Source organism: Carassius gibelio, chromosome A19 (genome assembly GCF_023724105.1).
Source record: "Carassius gibelio isolate Cgi1373 ecotype wild population from Czech Republic chromosome A19, carGib1.2-hapl.c, whole genome shotgun sequence".
In the NCBI taxonomy this organism is placed as follows: Eukaryota; Metazoa; Chordata; class Actinopteri; order Cypriniformes; family Cyprinidae; genus Carassius; species Carassius gibelio.
Window position 1 is genome coordinate 13587171 of NC_068389.1, and position 15338 is coordinate 13602508.

Sequence of the window (15338 nt, forward strand, 5' to 3'; positions counted from 1 at the left end):
TAACCCTACAGTACAATTCAAACACTTTAGAAGATTATACTATAAAGGTATTATTAAACGCACCAAGATGCATCAATCTGACAATAAGCAGCTGAATGCACATATAATGGAATATAATAAGTATAATCATTCCCATATTAACATTGAGGTTAGTGAATAATAATGAGTTTATAATTTAATTTTGTATTATTGTGTCAATATTCAACAATGGTGTAAATTGGCCCTGCTGTCACATTGGTATCTTTGTCAGAACTAATAATATTAAATAGAATCGCTCACCTCCACCAGTTGCTCTTTGTGTTCGGTCAGTGTGCCGGCATAATCAGCTACGGCCTCCAGGTTTCCATCCCCACCGGAGGCCTTCAGGGCCTGCAGCACCAGATGATCTGAATGCAGTTTCAGCAGCTCAGTGGCCCTTCCCACCGCTACCCTATGAAGCTGAACCAAAATTCCCCAAGTATTGGTATTAATTCCATGCAAAACAAGACAATATTGTTCCAGCAACATACTTCAATGTTTTTATTTGTTACAAGCAAAATGAGCAATATGAATCATATGAAGTGTATGAACAACCGGTGAGCAACTGTACTGATGGGGCATTTACACGACATCGTTTTCAACTAGGTAAAAATATACAACTTTTTTGTTCATTCACTTCATAATGACAATAGCGCTTTGGGTGCTTGAAATTGGGTTTCAAAGTGCAAGTTTTTGTAAATAATTATTGTCTACATGCAAAATACTAAAATGTGAATTTATGTAAACTGTAGTGTCATGTGCATGCATATTATATGTTCAGTCTATAGGCATGTGCAAGTTTAATTACAAACTGCTGGCCTGGCATGTATAAAATAGCCTTTTTAGTCATGTTTGCAGATCTATGTGAACTAGGATCATTTTGGCAACATAGTCTGTACACAAAAATGTTCCAAAAACATTCTGCATATATATCTAGAGACTGTGGAACCTCTACGATTTTTTTTTTTCTGTTCATTCTTACGTTCTATAATGGCTGTCAACAAATAACTTAAAGAATTTATGTTATGCTACAGTATGTTGTTTAGTCTCAATGAAAAAGTAATTGTACTCATTTTATGGGGAAGTCGTGGCCTAATGGTTAGAGAGTCGGACTCGCAATAGAAAGGTTGTCCCGGGGCGGTAGGAATTGTAGGTGGGGGGAGTGCATGTACAGTTCTCTCTCCACCTTCAATACCATGACTTAGGTGCCCTTGAGCAAGGCATCGAACCCCCAACTGCTCCCTGGGCGCCGCAGCATAAATGGCTGACCACTGCTCCGGGTGTGTGTTCACAGTGTGTGTGTGTGCACTTTGGATGGGTTCAAAAGCAGAGCACGAATTCCGAGTATGGGTCACCATTCTTGGCTGAATGTCACGTCACTTTTTTAAGTTTCACAAAGCAGCTTTCATTTCATGTCATCTTCAAAGTCCGGAAAGCTGACTTGCAGACTAGTAAGTGAACCAGATTCAGTAACCTAATGTATTCAGTGAATGATTCATTATAAAATGATGAACTCAGGATTTCCTGAATCTGAGCCATTCATCCAAGAAATATACTTCTAAGACTCACTTGTTTGTGAGTCAGACTACAGTGGCTACAGATTGACATTCATGACATTCAATTCAAATGCAAATTCACAACTTGACTAAATATGTCACGGCACTGTAAATTCAGCATAATGATACAGGAAACACTGGGATGGACGCCTATGAAGAAAGATTTTGATTTTGTTTTAGATGCGTTGACTCATGGGATTCATCCCCTGCACACAGCTTGTCACAAGAATCTCACCTCTCGCCGGAGATCACTGACACTCTGACAGGTCTTCAAAATAGAGAGCTCCATCTCGTCTGTGGCCTCTTTGGCTTTAAGCGATTGCTGCTGGAGGGGAAAAGAAACGGTAACAAAGATAGAAAGGGAATTTAATACACTGCAAGGAGAATGATTTTCAACCAGTTGATCATGCGCCATCCATGTTGAAGAGCTGTCAAGTTTCAACAGAAGCGTCAGTGCCCCAAGCAACCTGAAAGATGGACTTTGTAAGACATGACGGTCTCTATCCACAGGTTTCCCTTCAGAGGACAGGCAGACAGGTGGGTGGGATTGCTTTCAGACGGGATCACAATGGGGTGTCAACATAAACGCCACAAAAGCCGTGTGAATGTTTGAAGCGCGCTCATCTTCTTGTGCTTTACTCTGAGATATCACACTGGGACTTAAACAGTCATTGCACTTTAGTGAACACACTGTCACTGATATTTCTGTCACTGAAATGGTGGACAAGTAAAGTGGGGAACAACCCAGATATTATCATGGAAAAACAAGACAGTCTCTAAATGAGTTTTGGCTGATGACAGCAGAGGCATGTGCATAGTCGTTCAAGGACTGGTTGACAGTAAGAAGAAATAAATTGCAGTGCTTGAGGAGGGCAAATTCTTGCCCGTGGTCTGTTTATTGACAGTTGCACTCAAAAAAATCTTATTTAAATGGACATTTCCAACCCTGTCTGTTTATAAAGAGTCCATGAGTGATTCTTCTGAGGATGAACAAATCACTAGATTGGAAGTTTGTAATGATGGCATCAGTGTTTTGTTTGGAAATTAACAATTAGTATTCTACAAGCAGAAGCATATATTTCACTTTTAGCTGTTTGTGGACAAGAAGCAACACAACAGTATTTATTACTTTTTGGCGAACAGGAATTATGATTATAATGTCTATAATTTTAAAAGACTCTTTCAAATTTCCACACTAAACTATTATTTTGGTTCTCTTGCTGTCTAAGTGGGCGATGAGGAGCACACATTAAACGTCTGGCTGCATGAGACTAATGAAAACTGGGAAATGGTTGAATCAGAAACTACATTTAAAAAAAATAAGTGTCTGAAATTTCACAGTACATTTACATGACTTTTCTAGGCCCGGAAAAGAATCATTTTAAATGACCTTACATTTAGGTTTTCCCTGACTGAGGAAACTTTTTATTTCATATCTTTTGGCTACTATTCATATTCGCCATGTGTGTCTTGTGAGATGGTGGTACTAGTAATGTCGAGGTTATGGCTTTGATTTCCAGGATATTCAATTTAAAGCATTGGAAGTCACTTCGGACAAATGCATAATAATAAAAGTTAACATTTCAAAAATCTTTTTGCGAAGATGTTGACATTTTCCTGTATATGTACAGTGAAAGACAATGTCAAAAACTGCAGTGAGTCAATCTTTTTCCTTGAACAGGGTTTTTCTTTCACAAGCCATACAGTATATAGCAATGAATACCATGTCAGTTATCAACCTTCAAATGAATGCTGCTATTAAACTATTAGAGAATATATTCATTTTTTTCATGTTTTCCGTCTTTGTGACTCTTTACTTTCTTCTCATCCCTCTATGGTTTAAATCAGTGGGCCAGCGCCCCTCTACCCATTATCACCCCCAAATCAAATAAAATGGAAAAGATAAAGTAGATTATTATTTTGTGTTTATAATGAGGACTATTATTATATTTACAGTATCTTTTAAATGTTTGGGGTCATTACAATTTTAAGAAATTAAATACTTTGATTCAAGGATCCATTAAATTGTTTTAAAAAAAATAATAATACTTTTTTACAGTAAATTATTTCACCCTCTACAGAGACTGACATGTTGCCCTAAAGGTTAAAGAGACTGGTTAAAAATTTTTTTTTTAGAGTAAATACACAGGAGAATTTATACAGAATAGATTTCAGTCTGTTCTTCCTTTCCCGGAATTTAGTTTTTTGAATGATATTGTCTCGGTCCATTAAAATAAATATTTAAAAAAAAAATTAGAGACCCTTAATTTCTTTGTAAGAGGGCAAACTTACAAAATCAGCAGGGGATCTGTACATGTTTGATGTAAATTCACCCCCCGAGAACATCTCAGGTCCCCCATTTAAAAAATATTATTTCCAACACCCCCCAATGTTATCTCCCTCATTGAGAAACACTGTTTTAAAGACATCAGAAGGTTTAGAGTCAACTCTACCTATGCACAAACTCCTTATTTGATGTTAAAGAACATGTATACACAGTATCACACATAGAACAAATCATGCATCAATAAAAGATGTCTGAAAAGTATGCTGCTGCACAATATAAGATATCATGACACAATGACAGCAAATGAATAGCTTATTCAAGAAATCAAAGGCAGGAAGCAGGAAAATTAAACTCCTATAGATCTGCACTGCAAAGACTTATTTTTCCCAATGTAGGAGGCACAGTGAGGGTGTGAGGTTCATTAACAGTTACTCCACAGGAGGGTAGACATGCAGAACATCCTTCACACACTGCACAACAAAGACGTGAAGGACAGATGTTCAAGCCAAGTGAAAAGCATGTGTGAAGATATGAATATAAGAGCAAGTTAAGGACTCAAAATCAATGTCGTACAGCTAGTGCAATCCTTAATGTGATTAGTCAGTGCAATCCATAATGAGTGTATGTGTCCCTCTTACCGCGTGTCTCCATGTGTTGATGAGCTGTTTGGTCTCCTGACGTGTGATCTGGCAGAGCTGTATGATTGTCTCTCTCTGCTCATGGCGTGTGTAGGCAGAGTCTGTAAAGTCTTCGGTTTTCTCCACCAGAGCTTCCAGCTGAGCCGCCACAGCCTCACAGGACACACAGTACAGAGAGTCTCTCAGACACTCCACTTTAACCTGAAAGACAAACACACAACCATCGGGTGAGACGATCATTCATCAAATACCAGTCGTTGGCTAATGTCTGCATTTTTTATATTTTATTACATATAAAAATTTTCAGCCCATCAGTAACATTAAAATAATTATCACTATCAGAATATATTTTTTTGCTTATTCAAAATTTTGTCGAATACCTTAACGAGTGAAGCGTGTAATCTCAGTACCAACAATAATTTGTATTCAGAAGTTCCAGGTTGGCAAGACTTTTTATGGTTTTGAAAGAATATTTCTTAAGCTCATCGAGGCTGCATTTATTTGATAAAAAAAGCAATATTGTGAAATACATTATTACAATTTCAATTAACTGTTTTCTACTGTAATATATTTAAAAATGTAATTTATTCCTGTGACGGCAAAGCTAAATATTCAGAAGCCATTACTCTCGTCCTTAGTGTCACATGATCCTTTAGAAATCACTCTAAGACGCTGAATAGAAAGTTAAAAAGAACACGATTTATTTTAAATCAAAAACTTGAACCCAAACCCAATTGAACGTGTCTGTGATGAAAAAAAAAAATCTTTAAAAAGAAAAAAAGACATTAACTTTTGAACAATAGTATATATTTTTTTGACTGGTAGAACAATGCTTTTTTTCTTCTTCTTCTTCTTCTTCTTTTTAAAGAAGTCACTGAAAGAGAAACTTTATCCATTGAGACAGTCATCCAAGTGCCCTTGGCCTACACCTGCACCTTAAAGTCTTTAATCCCAGCGTAGATGCTGACAGGAAGTGCTTTGGCCTCCCCACCGCTCCTCGTGTCAGTCACAATCTCAATGACTTGCTCCAGGGCCAGACGCATACGCTGGAAGACTGCTTCTTTGTTGATCCGTGCCGACTCACAGTCTGGATGTCTCAGACAAGTCTGAGAGGCAAAGAGGAACAAAAATTATCTTCGAAATGCAGAGGAACAACAAAAGTGCAGGTGCAAAATCTGACATGTAAACAGGATGTTATTACACTTCACTACATTTTTCAGAATAAAAAATAAAAAAAAAACTTTTTAGAGGACAAGCTCAAATATGGAAAAGACTATGGTATCAAAAGGTAATATGTTGGTACATCCATAGACAATAAACAATCATTGTGCTATGTGATTCCCATACAGCACACCATACTCCAGTGAACGTCGACACCATGGTGTAACATGCTACATGTCTAGAAACTATGATATTACCATGGTGAAATAGTATAATAATACTATTGTGATTTTTCGTAAGTGATTTACCATCAAAAATGCTTTGGCCTTGTAGCATTTACGTGATTCATGCAGCACTTCAGCAGTCACTGTTCCTCTGCTGAAGTCAAGGCCTCATTTTCAGACAAGATGAACACTTTCACATAACTACTACTTAATAATTACTCATAATAACTTCTTTCTCTTACTAGATTAAAATGAAAAAAAAAAAAAAAAAACTATAAATATATCTGAATATAGAGCCACTGCCTGATCTTGGACTACCAGATTAATCCTTTTATGTATTCTATGAGTGTGAACATACATAACGGCTCTCATTCAATAATCATTTTTTACAAGTTTTGTGCCTTCTGAAACGCATCTCTCTGTGTGTGTGTGTGTGTGTGTGTGTGTGTGCAGATGTGTGAGATGCAGCTTGTGAGTGCTTCAGGTGTTTTGATTTAAGTAGCCTATTATCAAAATGATTCAGATATCACACAACGTTGCAATATGCTTATCGCAATATTTCCATTTGCAATATTTCGATATAACGTACAGCCCTACCTTAGAGGCCGTGAGGAGCATCATGGTGCATTTCTCCAGCACAGCTCGAGCGGCGGCCATCCGAGCTCGTTTCTTTTCATCCTTCAGATCCTGAAGAAAACAAGAATCCACAAGACAAATATGAGAAAACACGCAATGCCTCAAGTATTCTGAGATCTTAGCTTTGGTTTAACCTCAGATGACTTTATATGGAAAATAAATCATTTGCTTGCAACAAACAAGGTTGGAATTACACCGTATTATCAATTTAGTTCAGTTAAGAAGGGCCTATGAAACTCATTTGACCCAACAAATCAAGTGCACTTGACTTGAATCTTAACTATCTGACGCAGGCTGTCAGGCGATCTTCAAAACTGAATTCCTTCTAAGTGTTCATTTTTCAAGGTCTTGCTTAGAAGGAAGGGTATATTTGGTCCTTGGAAAAGATAGCACTGACATAATGCCTTTCATCGACACTGGGCGAGCTGGAATATAACTCAATAGAGCTGTGCTCACTTGACGCTCCATAAGGCATTAGGGATTTGGGACTGACAGACTGTGTGTGTGCATGATGGAGAGAATGAGAGGAACCTGATCTCTCTCACCCCGGCTGGGAGCCATGGCTCACAAAAGGAGAAGTGATTATCTGTTATTATGTCCTTCTGAATAAAACTGAAAAGATGGAGGCTGCAGATTGGCAGGAAAGCTCTGCAGAGATAGGAACATGATGTGTTTGTGGAACATTATCAAACACATACAGATGCTTCCTGTCTGAAACGAGACCGCCTTTCCTATCAGTTCTCAGTGTCATTCATATTCATATTACTACTCTCCTAATCATGATGGAACTCTGGAGGAGGCCTTAGGAGGAGACACGGCCAGGCACTGCAGGGAAAATCAGCTGAAGCCAGTTTCTGATGGTTGCTGTATCAATATGGCCTCATGGGGTGATAGAGCAGTCGTGATGGCCAATATTGGGCCAAAATGACATTGACAGTAGTGTTAGCAGACTTTCGGACCCCAATGTAAATCAGTACCACATCAGTCATAGCCGACCCTACTCCTTTGATTAGGAGTTTCCACATTTTCAAGGACCCCAAAAAATTGGGATAAGAGAGCTCTCATCAGCATCGCCCTGGAAACAGAGCAGGCACACCTGCACCTGCTCATTATGGGCTGAGCAGTCACACCTGCAGCCCATCGAACACAGAGGTGAGAGATGTCTCCAAAAACTCGGCAATAATCCTTCTCTGTGTTTCCTCCAGACAGGAGCGTGTGACCGCCAGCCCTCACCAGACACGCACTTCACGGACCCACACAGAGAAAGAAGAAGGCCGAGCACTGGAAACCCCTCACGTAGGCTATTTCTCCCCTTCAAGGTCGTCAATAAAAATCCACCCTTCGGGTAACTCACCTTGATCCTTGTGTCATGTACATTTTCACCCTCACAGTGGTGGAGAATGCGGGCAAGGCGGAGCATAGACAGCACAGTTGGGAAACACCTGATGACGTCACTCGCTCTCGCTCGCAAACGTTCGCAAGAACCCGGACTGGGACGGAGGAAAACCGGGGATAGCCTCCCAGCCACAAAAGGGGTAAGTGACTTCTGTTATTGTCATTTTACCCTATGGTTGGTTGAGGCTGTCGACTAAAACCCGGTTTCTCTGTCCCTGTTCCGGCGCGCTGCGAGAGGGAGGACTGTCCGGAGAGGAATCCCCGCCCCACCCACTCCAACCGTTTGGAGCCTGGTTGAGGATGGTAGCACTCCCGTGTGGGTGGCGCCCAGATGACGGGGATGTCGCTTGGGAGGGGGAATGTGAAGAGTCAGCTGCCTCCTCCCTGATTGTCATCGGCACCCCATCCTAAATTGCCACCCTTCACCAGGCTCCCGACACGAGTGGGTGTGTGAGAGGAGGGGCGCTGGACGAGTTAGGGCTGGCGGCGTGTGATGGGGCACACCTGAAGAAAATGGAGCCTCATCACCGCAGCTGTTTAAAAGCCCAACGCGTCTCTCCTCGGGAGACCAGTCTCTTCCCCATGCATGCACACTGGTGTCCTCGTGAGTCCAGGAAGGGTGCGTTGAGGGACTCCCGCGCCACCAGAGACGTGAGCTGCCAGACCCGTGATCCGTTTACACGGCCGACGGGCCAGGATGCCGGGCCGTCTATCCCCTGCCAGCGGCATGGCCAATGAGAGTGATGGGGCCGCTAGAGGAACCCGATTCCCCTTGCGCCCCGGACCGAAGAGGGGAGCGCATGCGCCCCTTGCCTGGACCCTTCCTCTGTGAACACTGCCCGACCCACACAAACCCCGCAGCACAACGAGGACACCAGATCCCCTGTTTATTTTGCACACTTCCCCCCTTTGGCCACCTTTATCCCGTTTAATTTGATTTAGTAAATCGAGGGAATGCAATAGTGTGCATGTTTTAGTACATTGAGGGAACGAATTAATAAATCGTGCACACGATTTAGCCTACTACTTTTTCCTGCATGTCATGTGCGGAGCTACGTACATTTCACTATAAAATGACAAATTATACTATTTAGTAAATACATTTTATCTGAAATCTTCTTTCTACCAACTGTTAGAGTACATGTATTAATCTGAAGAGAAATATTCTGAATTGCATTCAAATTTATTTGTATACATTTATAGCAGACAAGTATGAACTACATAACAACAAAGAAGAAATTAACACTTCTAAACATTTCTCAGAATATCTGTAAAAAATAAAAAATAAAGAGATTTGTTTTCAATGATAACTCAAAGACTATGGTGGTCCATATGATTAAATTAAAAGGTAGTTTTCATTCTTTAAAACGAATCACAATTAAAGCAATTAATGAAGATTTTCAGTCTTCAGAAAGCTGAATAAGGGGCCCATCAGCATCAGCTTTTGACCACATGCAGGCATTATCAGAGCACTGATAATGAACAAAATTCTAGTATTAATTTATAAAAACCGTTAAATTTCTCGATCCTGCATATGTTTCTGCACTGCAAACACTCTGATAGGAGTCTTAAAATTTTGAATTCCTGTTAAAAAGCACAACTAGCGTTTCGCTCCAGCCATCTGTTCTGCACTGCGGTCTTACCCCAAAGGTTTTTATCAGTGGGGTTTGAGAACTGCTGATTGAAACTGCAGTGTGTAACACAATTCAGTTTTTATAACTAAAACCCCTCCATTATCTTCCCCTTCTCCCATCATCCGACATATATATCTACACGGGCTATACACATCTGTTATAAGAAGTGTCCTTATCAGTGTTTGATTATCTGTAAAGTGAGGGAAAGGTGAGCGGGGGATATGTGTGTTTGTGTGTGTGTCTGAGGCCACTTACATTCTGTCTGTCTCCTGTGAGATGGGCAAACTCTACCATCTCGTTCCCAAACTGGCTGAAGATTTGGACAAATTCCTGAAAAGTGCTGACTCTCTCCAGCTGCTCCAGGGTAACCAGCACCTGCACACATACATAAAGCCCATGTCTTTCTCAGCTACAGCCCTGAGGGCGAAAAATGTATTGCTTAAAGGTTGCTTTAATAAGATGTGTTTTATTTAGGAATGAGCTTTATCTCAGATGTCTGTCCTAAGAAATAAAAATAGACTCAACTGAGTCAACTGTTGATATGCAGTAAGAGCACAGAGCCACTTTGGCAAATCTGAGCACAGCGTGTGAAGCTGTTGAGATCTTTTCCAAAAGTCTTTAAATTAAAAAAAAACAGTTAAGCAACTAAAAACAGGAAGAATTTGCTCCATGTAATCTCAATGTACAGAAAAATAATTGAGATATCAAATCAGATAAAAACGAGAAATTGTCATACCTAGCTCTTTTTGCAAAATCAAAAAAAGGCAATAATATGATTATGATAATAATTTGAATTATTTTTTATTTATTCACTTTAAAATGAATAAAATGTACTAAAATTGTTGTGTGTGTGGGTGTGTGGAAAAAAATTGCTGATTATTATTATCATAATTTTTATTATTATTATAAAAATTAATTAAACATTTTTGTCGGACAACTGCAACATGCAAGTATTTCAATAGCTACAGCAGTTACAATAGTTTCATAATACATATATATATATAAAACATAAAAAGTCATAATTTCTTAGACCCCATTCCATGTTAAGTTACATATTAGTAGTGATCATAAATGCTGAGTCACAGACGCATAAACTGTGCTTAAAGAGCAAAGTATTAGTATGTGTAGGAACGAAAACTCTTATATATACTGATAGCAGTCTTGAGACACCCGTATTGGAGAAAATTGATAAGGGAAGCTTCTATTTGCGGTTAGCTAGTCAGGAGTGGGCGTTATCAGTCCTGGTCAGGGACAAATTCAATTGTGTTTCTCTCTAATGGAGAGCTGTTCTGCTGCCTGGCCGTCCAAACATCACTAACTGAACATGATTACTGGAGCTCCAGATCTGAGAGCACAAACGGGCGCGCGCACACATTGACAATGCCCACTTCCTCATCTCACTTACATGAATGTTAAGACAGACCTCATAATTTATCCTATGCCATATCTCTCCAATTATCTCCAAAGGAGGAGGAATCTAAATATGTGGCCATCTGAGAGCAAAGAGCAGCCTGTGTGTGCCTCTGTGTACTCTTGTACTGGACAGGAACAGATGAGTGCCATTTTGAGTGCTTGTAAAGGCCAGTGCACAAGTACTTGGACCCAGCAGACAATACCTACTTTGTTGCGAGAGCTTATGATCTGTTTGATGACGATGCAGTCTGCAAGCACCAGGACTTTGGTAACAGAGGAGAGCAGCATGCGAGCAGCTTTCACCATGCCAGTCCTGTCACTAAAAACCGTGCTGCGCCCATCACCCTCACACTGCTCCAGACCGGACACATCCGTCAGCTGAGCTATGGCAGTGCCTGCAGAAGAAAAACATATTCAGATGCAATAAAATATTGTTGTTAAAGTGTCCGAACCCCCTAATTACACTTCAGCATGTAATTCATCTCATTATGGACTGAATGATGCCACAAATCATGTGGATTGTTGAGAAGGGATGTGCTGTTACTCAATGCTCTTGCCTTGAGGATAAGATCAAATCCTAAACTCAACCAAGAATGTTATATTTTCTCCATTATATTATTGAGACTTGAGGATGGGCTTTACTTACTTACTTACTTACTGACTTGAGCAAGTAAACACTCAAACGGAAACCACCCAGGTCTTGTAAGTAACTATTAAAAACACTAAGAAAATGCTTTGGCAAGCACATAACAATGCCCTTTAAAAACATCAGAACATGCTAGAATTATGACAGGAAGTTTTCCATATGCAAGAATGCTTACATTGTCTTGTGATGGTAATGACGGTCTTTGAGGCAACTCTATATAAATCCTCGCTAGCATAGAAACTGCCCTGTGAGAAACACTACAGATCCCTCAAAAACAAACACTTATAGATAAACCAAAAAGTATTTATACACCTGCTACTGCTCTGAACCCAAAAAATGCCATTTCGATACGTTCATTCAACCTCAGAGCACATTAAGCCATTCAGTCACACACCATTTGATTACTTACAAAGCAATCCATCACTCTGGGTGGTCACTTTTTAAAACATCAATAAACATCTCACTTTCCTCACTGGGCGTCCACTAGCACACAACCCTGTCTAGACACAAATACTATATGCAGGCTTATTTTTGGGCAGGGTGGCAGGGCTGGCGTGTCATGTCCCAGTTGGAATGTACTGAAAGGACACTTGATGAGTGCAATTCCGTGCCTCGTGCCTCAACAAAGCAGTGTTATTCAAAGAGATGCAAAGACTGGCACATTCAAAAGTAAAAAGAGGAAGAGACTGAGAAATACAGATAGAATTTCAATGACACATTTGTCCATTTGAAGACACTGTCCTGATCACATCCGACAGCTTTTCTTTGTTGAATCTCAAAGTGGTTTGAACAATCAAGGTGCCTTGTGCAGAACGCTGCATTGTGGGCCAAATTACTTTTTTTGCACACCTATCAGAAGTCATCTGACTGGGCACAATGCCCACATTTCGTGTTTTGTTGGTTTTCGTCTCTTGTTTAGCAGGAGCCATACTAAAACATTCTTGCTTCTGGAGGGGATTGTTTGTTTGCTGCTTCTGTTTCTTTCCTGAGTCTTTGAAGCGGAGTCTTTGTGGAAGCTTATAGCCGAATCCCTTGAGCGGCACTAGAGACGTGGCACTGTCCTGAGTGGCTGCCATTTTCAGCCAACTCCTTTCAGAGAGTTTCTTGCATTAAAGAGACACGGCCTCAGGCGTTCGGCTTGCATAGAGGATGAAACATTGAGATATCAGCATGCACCTGCTGCTTCTGAATGCACTTCATTAAATTAAAGTAGTATAAAATCGAACTACAGCTCAAAAGCACCTGTCAGGCCTAGAAGTCCCCGAGAAGCAAGACAAAGAGAAAATAATGCATTCTCAGCTAAACTTTATCTTGAGTTCCCAACCTTCAGGTTAAGAAACATTCAACTTTGTTTCAACTAAAATACTTTTAAATGCCAGGGATTGATTATTATTCAAACTAACAGATTTTCATTTTTTTTGTTATGTTAAGATCGCATTAAAAATGTCTTTATCACTTAATTTTGCTTTTCAAATGTCTACTTTGTCGTTCCCAGCCCAGATGTTCAGTCTTAAAAATCCATCAGAAGAATACAATTTTAAAACTATAATCATTTAAAAGGGTTAAATACACATGCAGCATTTTGATATATTTATTTTGTGAGAATTCATTATAATCATTTTTACACAAATGACTTAATTTAGTAAAACAAATCAATTCATTTCGCTCAACTAATAAAAACTAACAATATTTATTTGTATACATTGTTATGAAGGAGACAACTTTATCAGAGCATACTTAAAAAAATTATAATAATCAAGGTTATTATCACTTGGCAGATGAAAAGAATATTTTTATTGTGTGTCAACTCTAATCAAGGTGTAATTTCCAATTGTGCAGAAGTAAGAAAATATTATTTAATTGTATAACATTTTTATGCTAGTTGTGATAACACAAAGGAGTCGGTTAAAAAACAAAGACATTCAGATTAAAACAAATTACAAAAACAACTGTTGTAATTTTTTAATAAACAACAACAATAAATATATATTTAATGATATTTAAATTTATTTACAAAAACACTAAAAGGCCGTAAAACATCCAAAAGGGCCCATGGATCGTATGAAATGCACCTCAAAACTCATACTCAAAACGCATCCTCCATCCTTCCTGCTGTTGAGAAGATGAAAGCTAATCATAGCAATATAATCTCTACATCATTCAAAAGCCTCCTAGATTTAAAGACATGCAGGCCACTGCGTCACATCTGCGGTTACACACAAAGTCACAGGTCATTTCCTTCCCCTTTTCAATGAAAGCTCTCTTTCATCTCCTTCAGACGATGTGCTCTCGTTCCTATTCTATAACCAAAAGAAAGATTTCAACAAGCTATAACCACTGACTTCTTCCCCTGAAATGAGCCTACGTTACGTTTTCCCCACCTGCTTAAATGTGTTTTGGGCTAAACTTTTGCCCATCACAGATTGGACGGCCCGTGTAATAATCAGGAGGATTAAATGTGTGGGTGAGCATTCAATCACTGTGGGGAGTCTGATAACTAACTTGAAGCCAGTCTAATTCTGTGTTGTTGCCCTGGGAGGTATGAGAAGGGAGGTGGGAGAGACCACCAATTATCTGTATTTATAGATACAGAACAGAAGTCCTATTATTTATGACCAGAGGGACAAATGTAAAGTCTTTGAGACGGTCACATTTAACCAACACAGTGCCTGTTTTACTATATATATATTTACAGAGCATTGATTTCCAGGGTATTAGTCTATTAAATAAGTTAATGCAGAAATAAGTCGTTCTCAGAATCATCTAGTTTTTATGCAAAGCCTCACGGATGTCATCTCATATCAAATGTATTTATTTCATAACTGCAGCTGCTCGTCATTGTAAAGCTCTTTAAACCGTCGGAACAGATCAAATCTCTTTGTGCTTGTGTTGGTTATTCTAAAAGCAAGCACAGCAACTCATCACAAACAAGAGATACGGAAATGCACAGTTGTGGGGTATTTTTAGGCAAACTCTTCAGAGACAGATGGGACAAGCAGAGTTAAATAGGAGAGAAACCGCAGCACTCTTTCACATACCCCGACAGATTCAAGCATAGCACAAAGAAAAAAAGGCCTCAGAAATACAGCTCTTGGTTCCATCGCAAAACAGCTTCATCTATACGGTTGAGAAAAGCCTTTTTAAAGGGGTCAGGAGCTGAGAAATCAAAATGCCATTGATCTTTTGACATATAAGAGGTCATTGTACTATAAAAAACATCCTGTAAGTTTCAGAACTCAAAACTTTCTCATCAGTCTAAAAACAGCTTATAAAAGACAGGTTGTGTAATAAGTCACTTAACAGTGTGACTAAACACCACAACTATTCAAACAGATCATTCTGATGAGGGGGGTCAAAGCAGGACCAAAAACAGCTTTTTACTTCTAATATTCTTGATAACATTATAAGTGGACCATAGAGCACAATACAAAATAATCAAAGGCAGTTCATTACCCCTTTAATCAAATTATAAGCTCTAAATACATTAAATTGTACATATTCATTTAAACCATGTATATTAATTTTCAGAAAAAATAAACGTATTACACTTCCGGCAGTTATATGAATGTCCATTTTAATCATGCTTCCTTAAATTCAACCTGAAATGCAATTCCTGCATGCTACATCAATCGAATTAAATTTGAAAAGAATTTAAAATCAATTTTGCATGGTGTACAACCCTGACAGGCAATTCTGCGCTTGTTGACAAGTTCCACTATGTTTAACCCAG

General features: G+C 39.2%; 1 protein-coding gene across 2 annotated transcripts in view; it reads right to left on the reverse strand.

Annotated features, from left to right (window-relative positions):
* ctnnal1 (catenin (cadherin-associated protein), alpha-like 1) overlaps nucleotides 1–15338 on the reverse strand; it is a 55227-nt gene that overhangs the window by 9324 nt on the left and 30565 nt on the right. The window contains exons 3-9 of one of the 2 annotated variants that reach the window (XM_052532604.1): nucleotides 11170–11357; nucleotides 9805–9924; nucleotides 6482–6571; nucleotides 5435–5605; nucleotides 4500–4700; nucleotides 1810–1896; nucleotides 280–438 (exon numbers count right to left, since the gene is read on the reverse strand). In XM_052532604.1, the coding sequence (XP_052388564.1) occupies nucleotides 280–438; nucleotides 1810–1896; nucleotides 4500–4700; nucleotides 5435–5605; nucleotides 6482–6571; nucleotides 9805–9924; nucleotides 11170–11357 (1016 nt within the window). Of the gene's footprint in view, nucleotides 1–279; nucleotides 439–1809; nucleotides 1900–4499; nucleotides 4701–5434; nucleotides 5606–6481; nucleotides 6572–9804; nucleotides 9925–11169; nucleotides 11358–15338 lie in introns of both variants that reach the window. The other variant, XM_052532603.1, reaches the window with a different exon arrangement.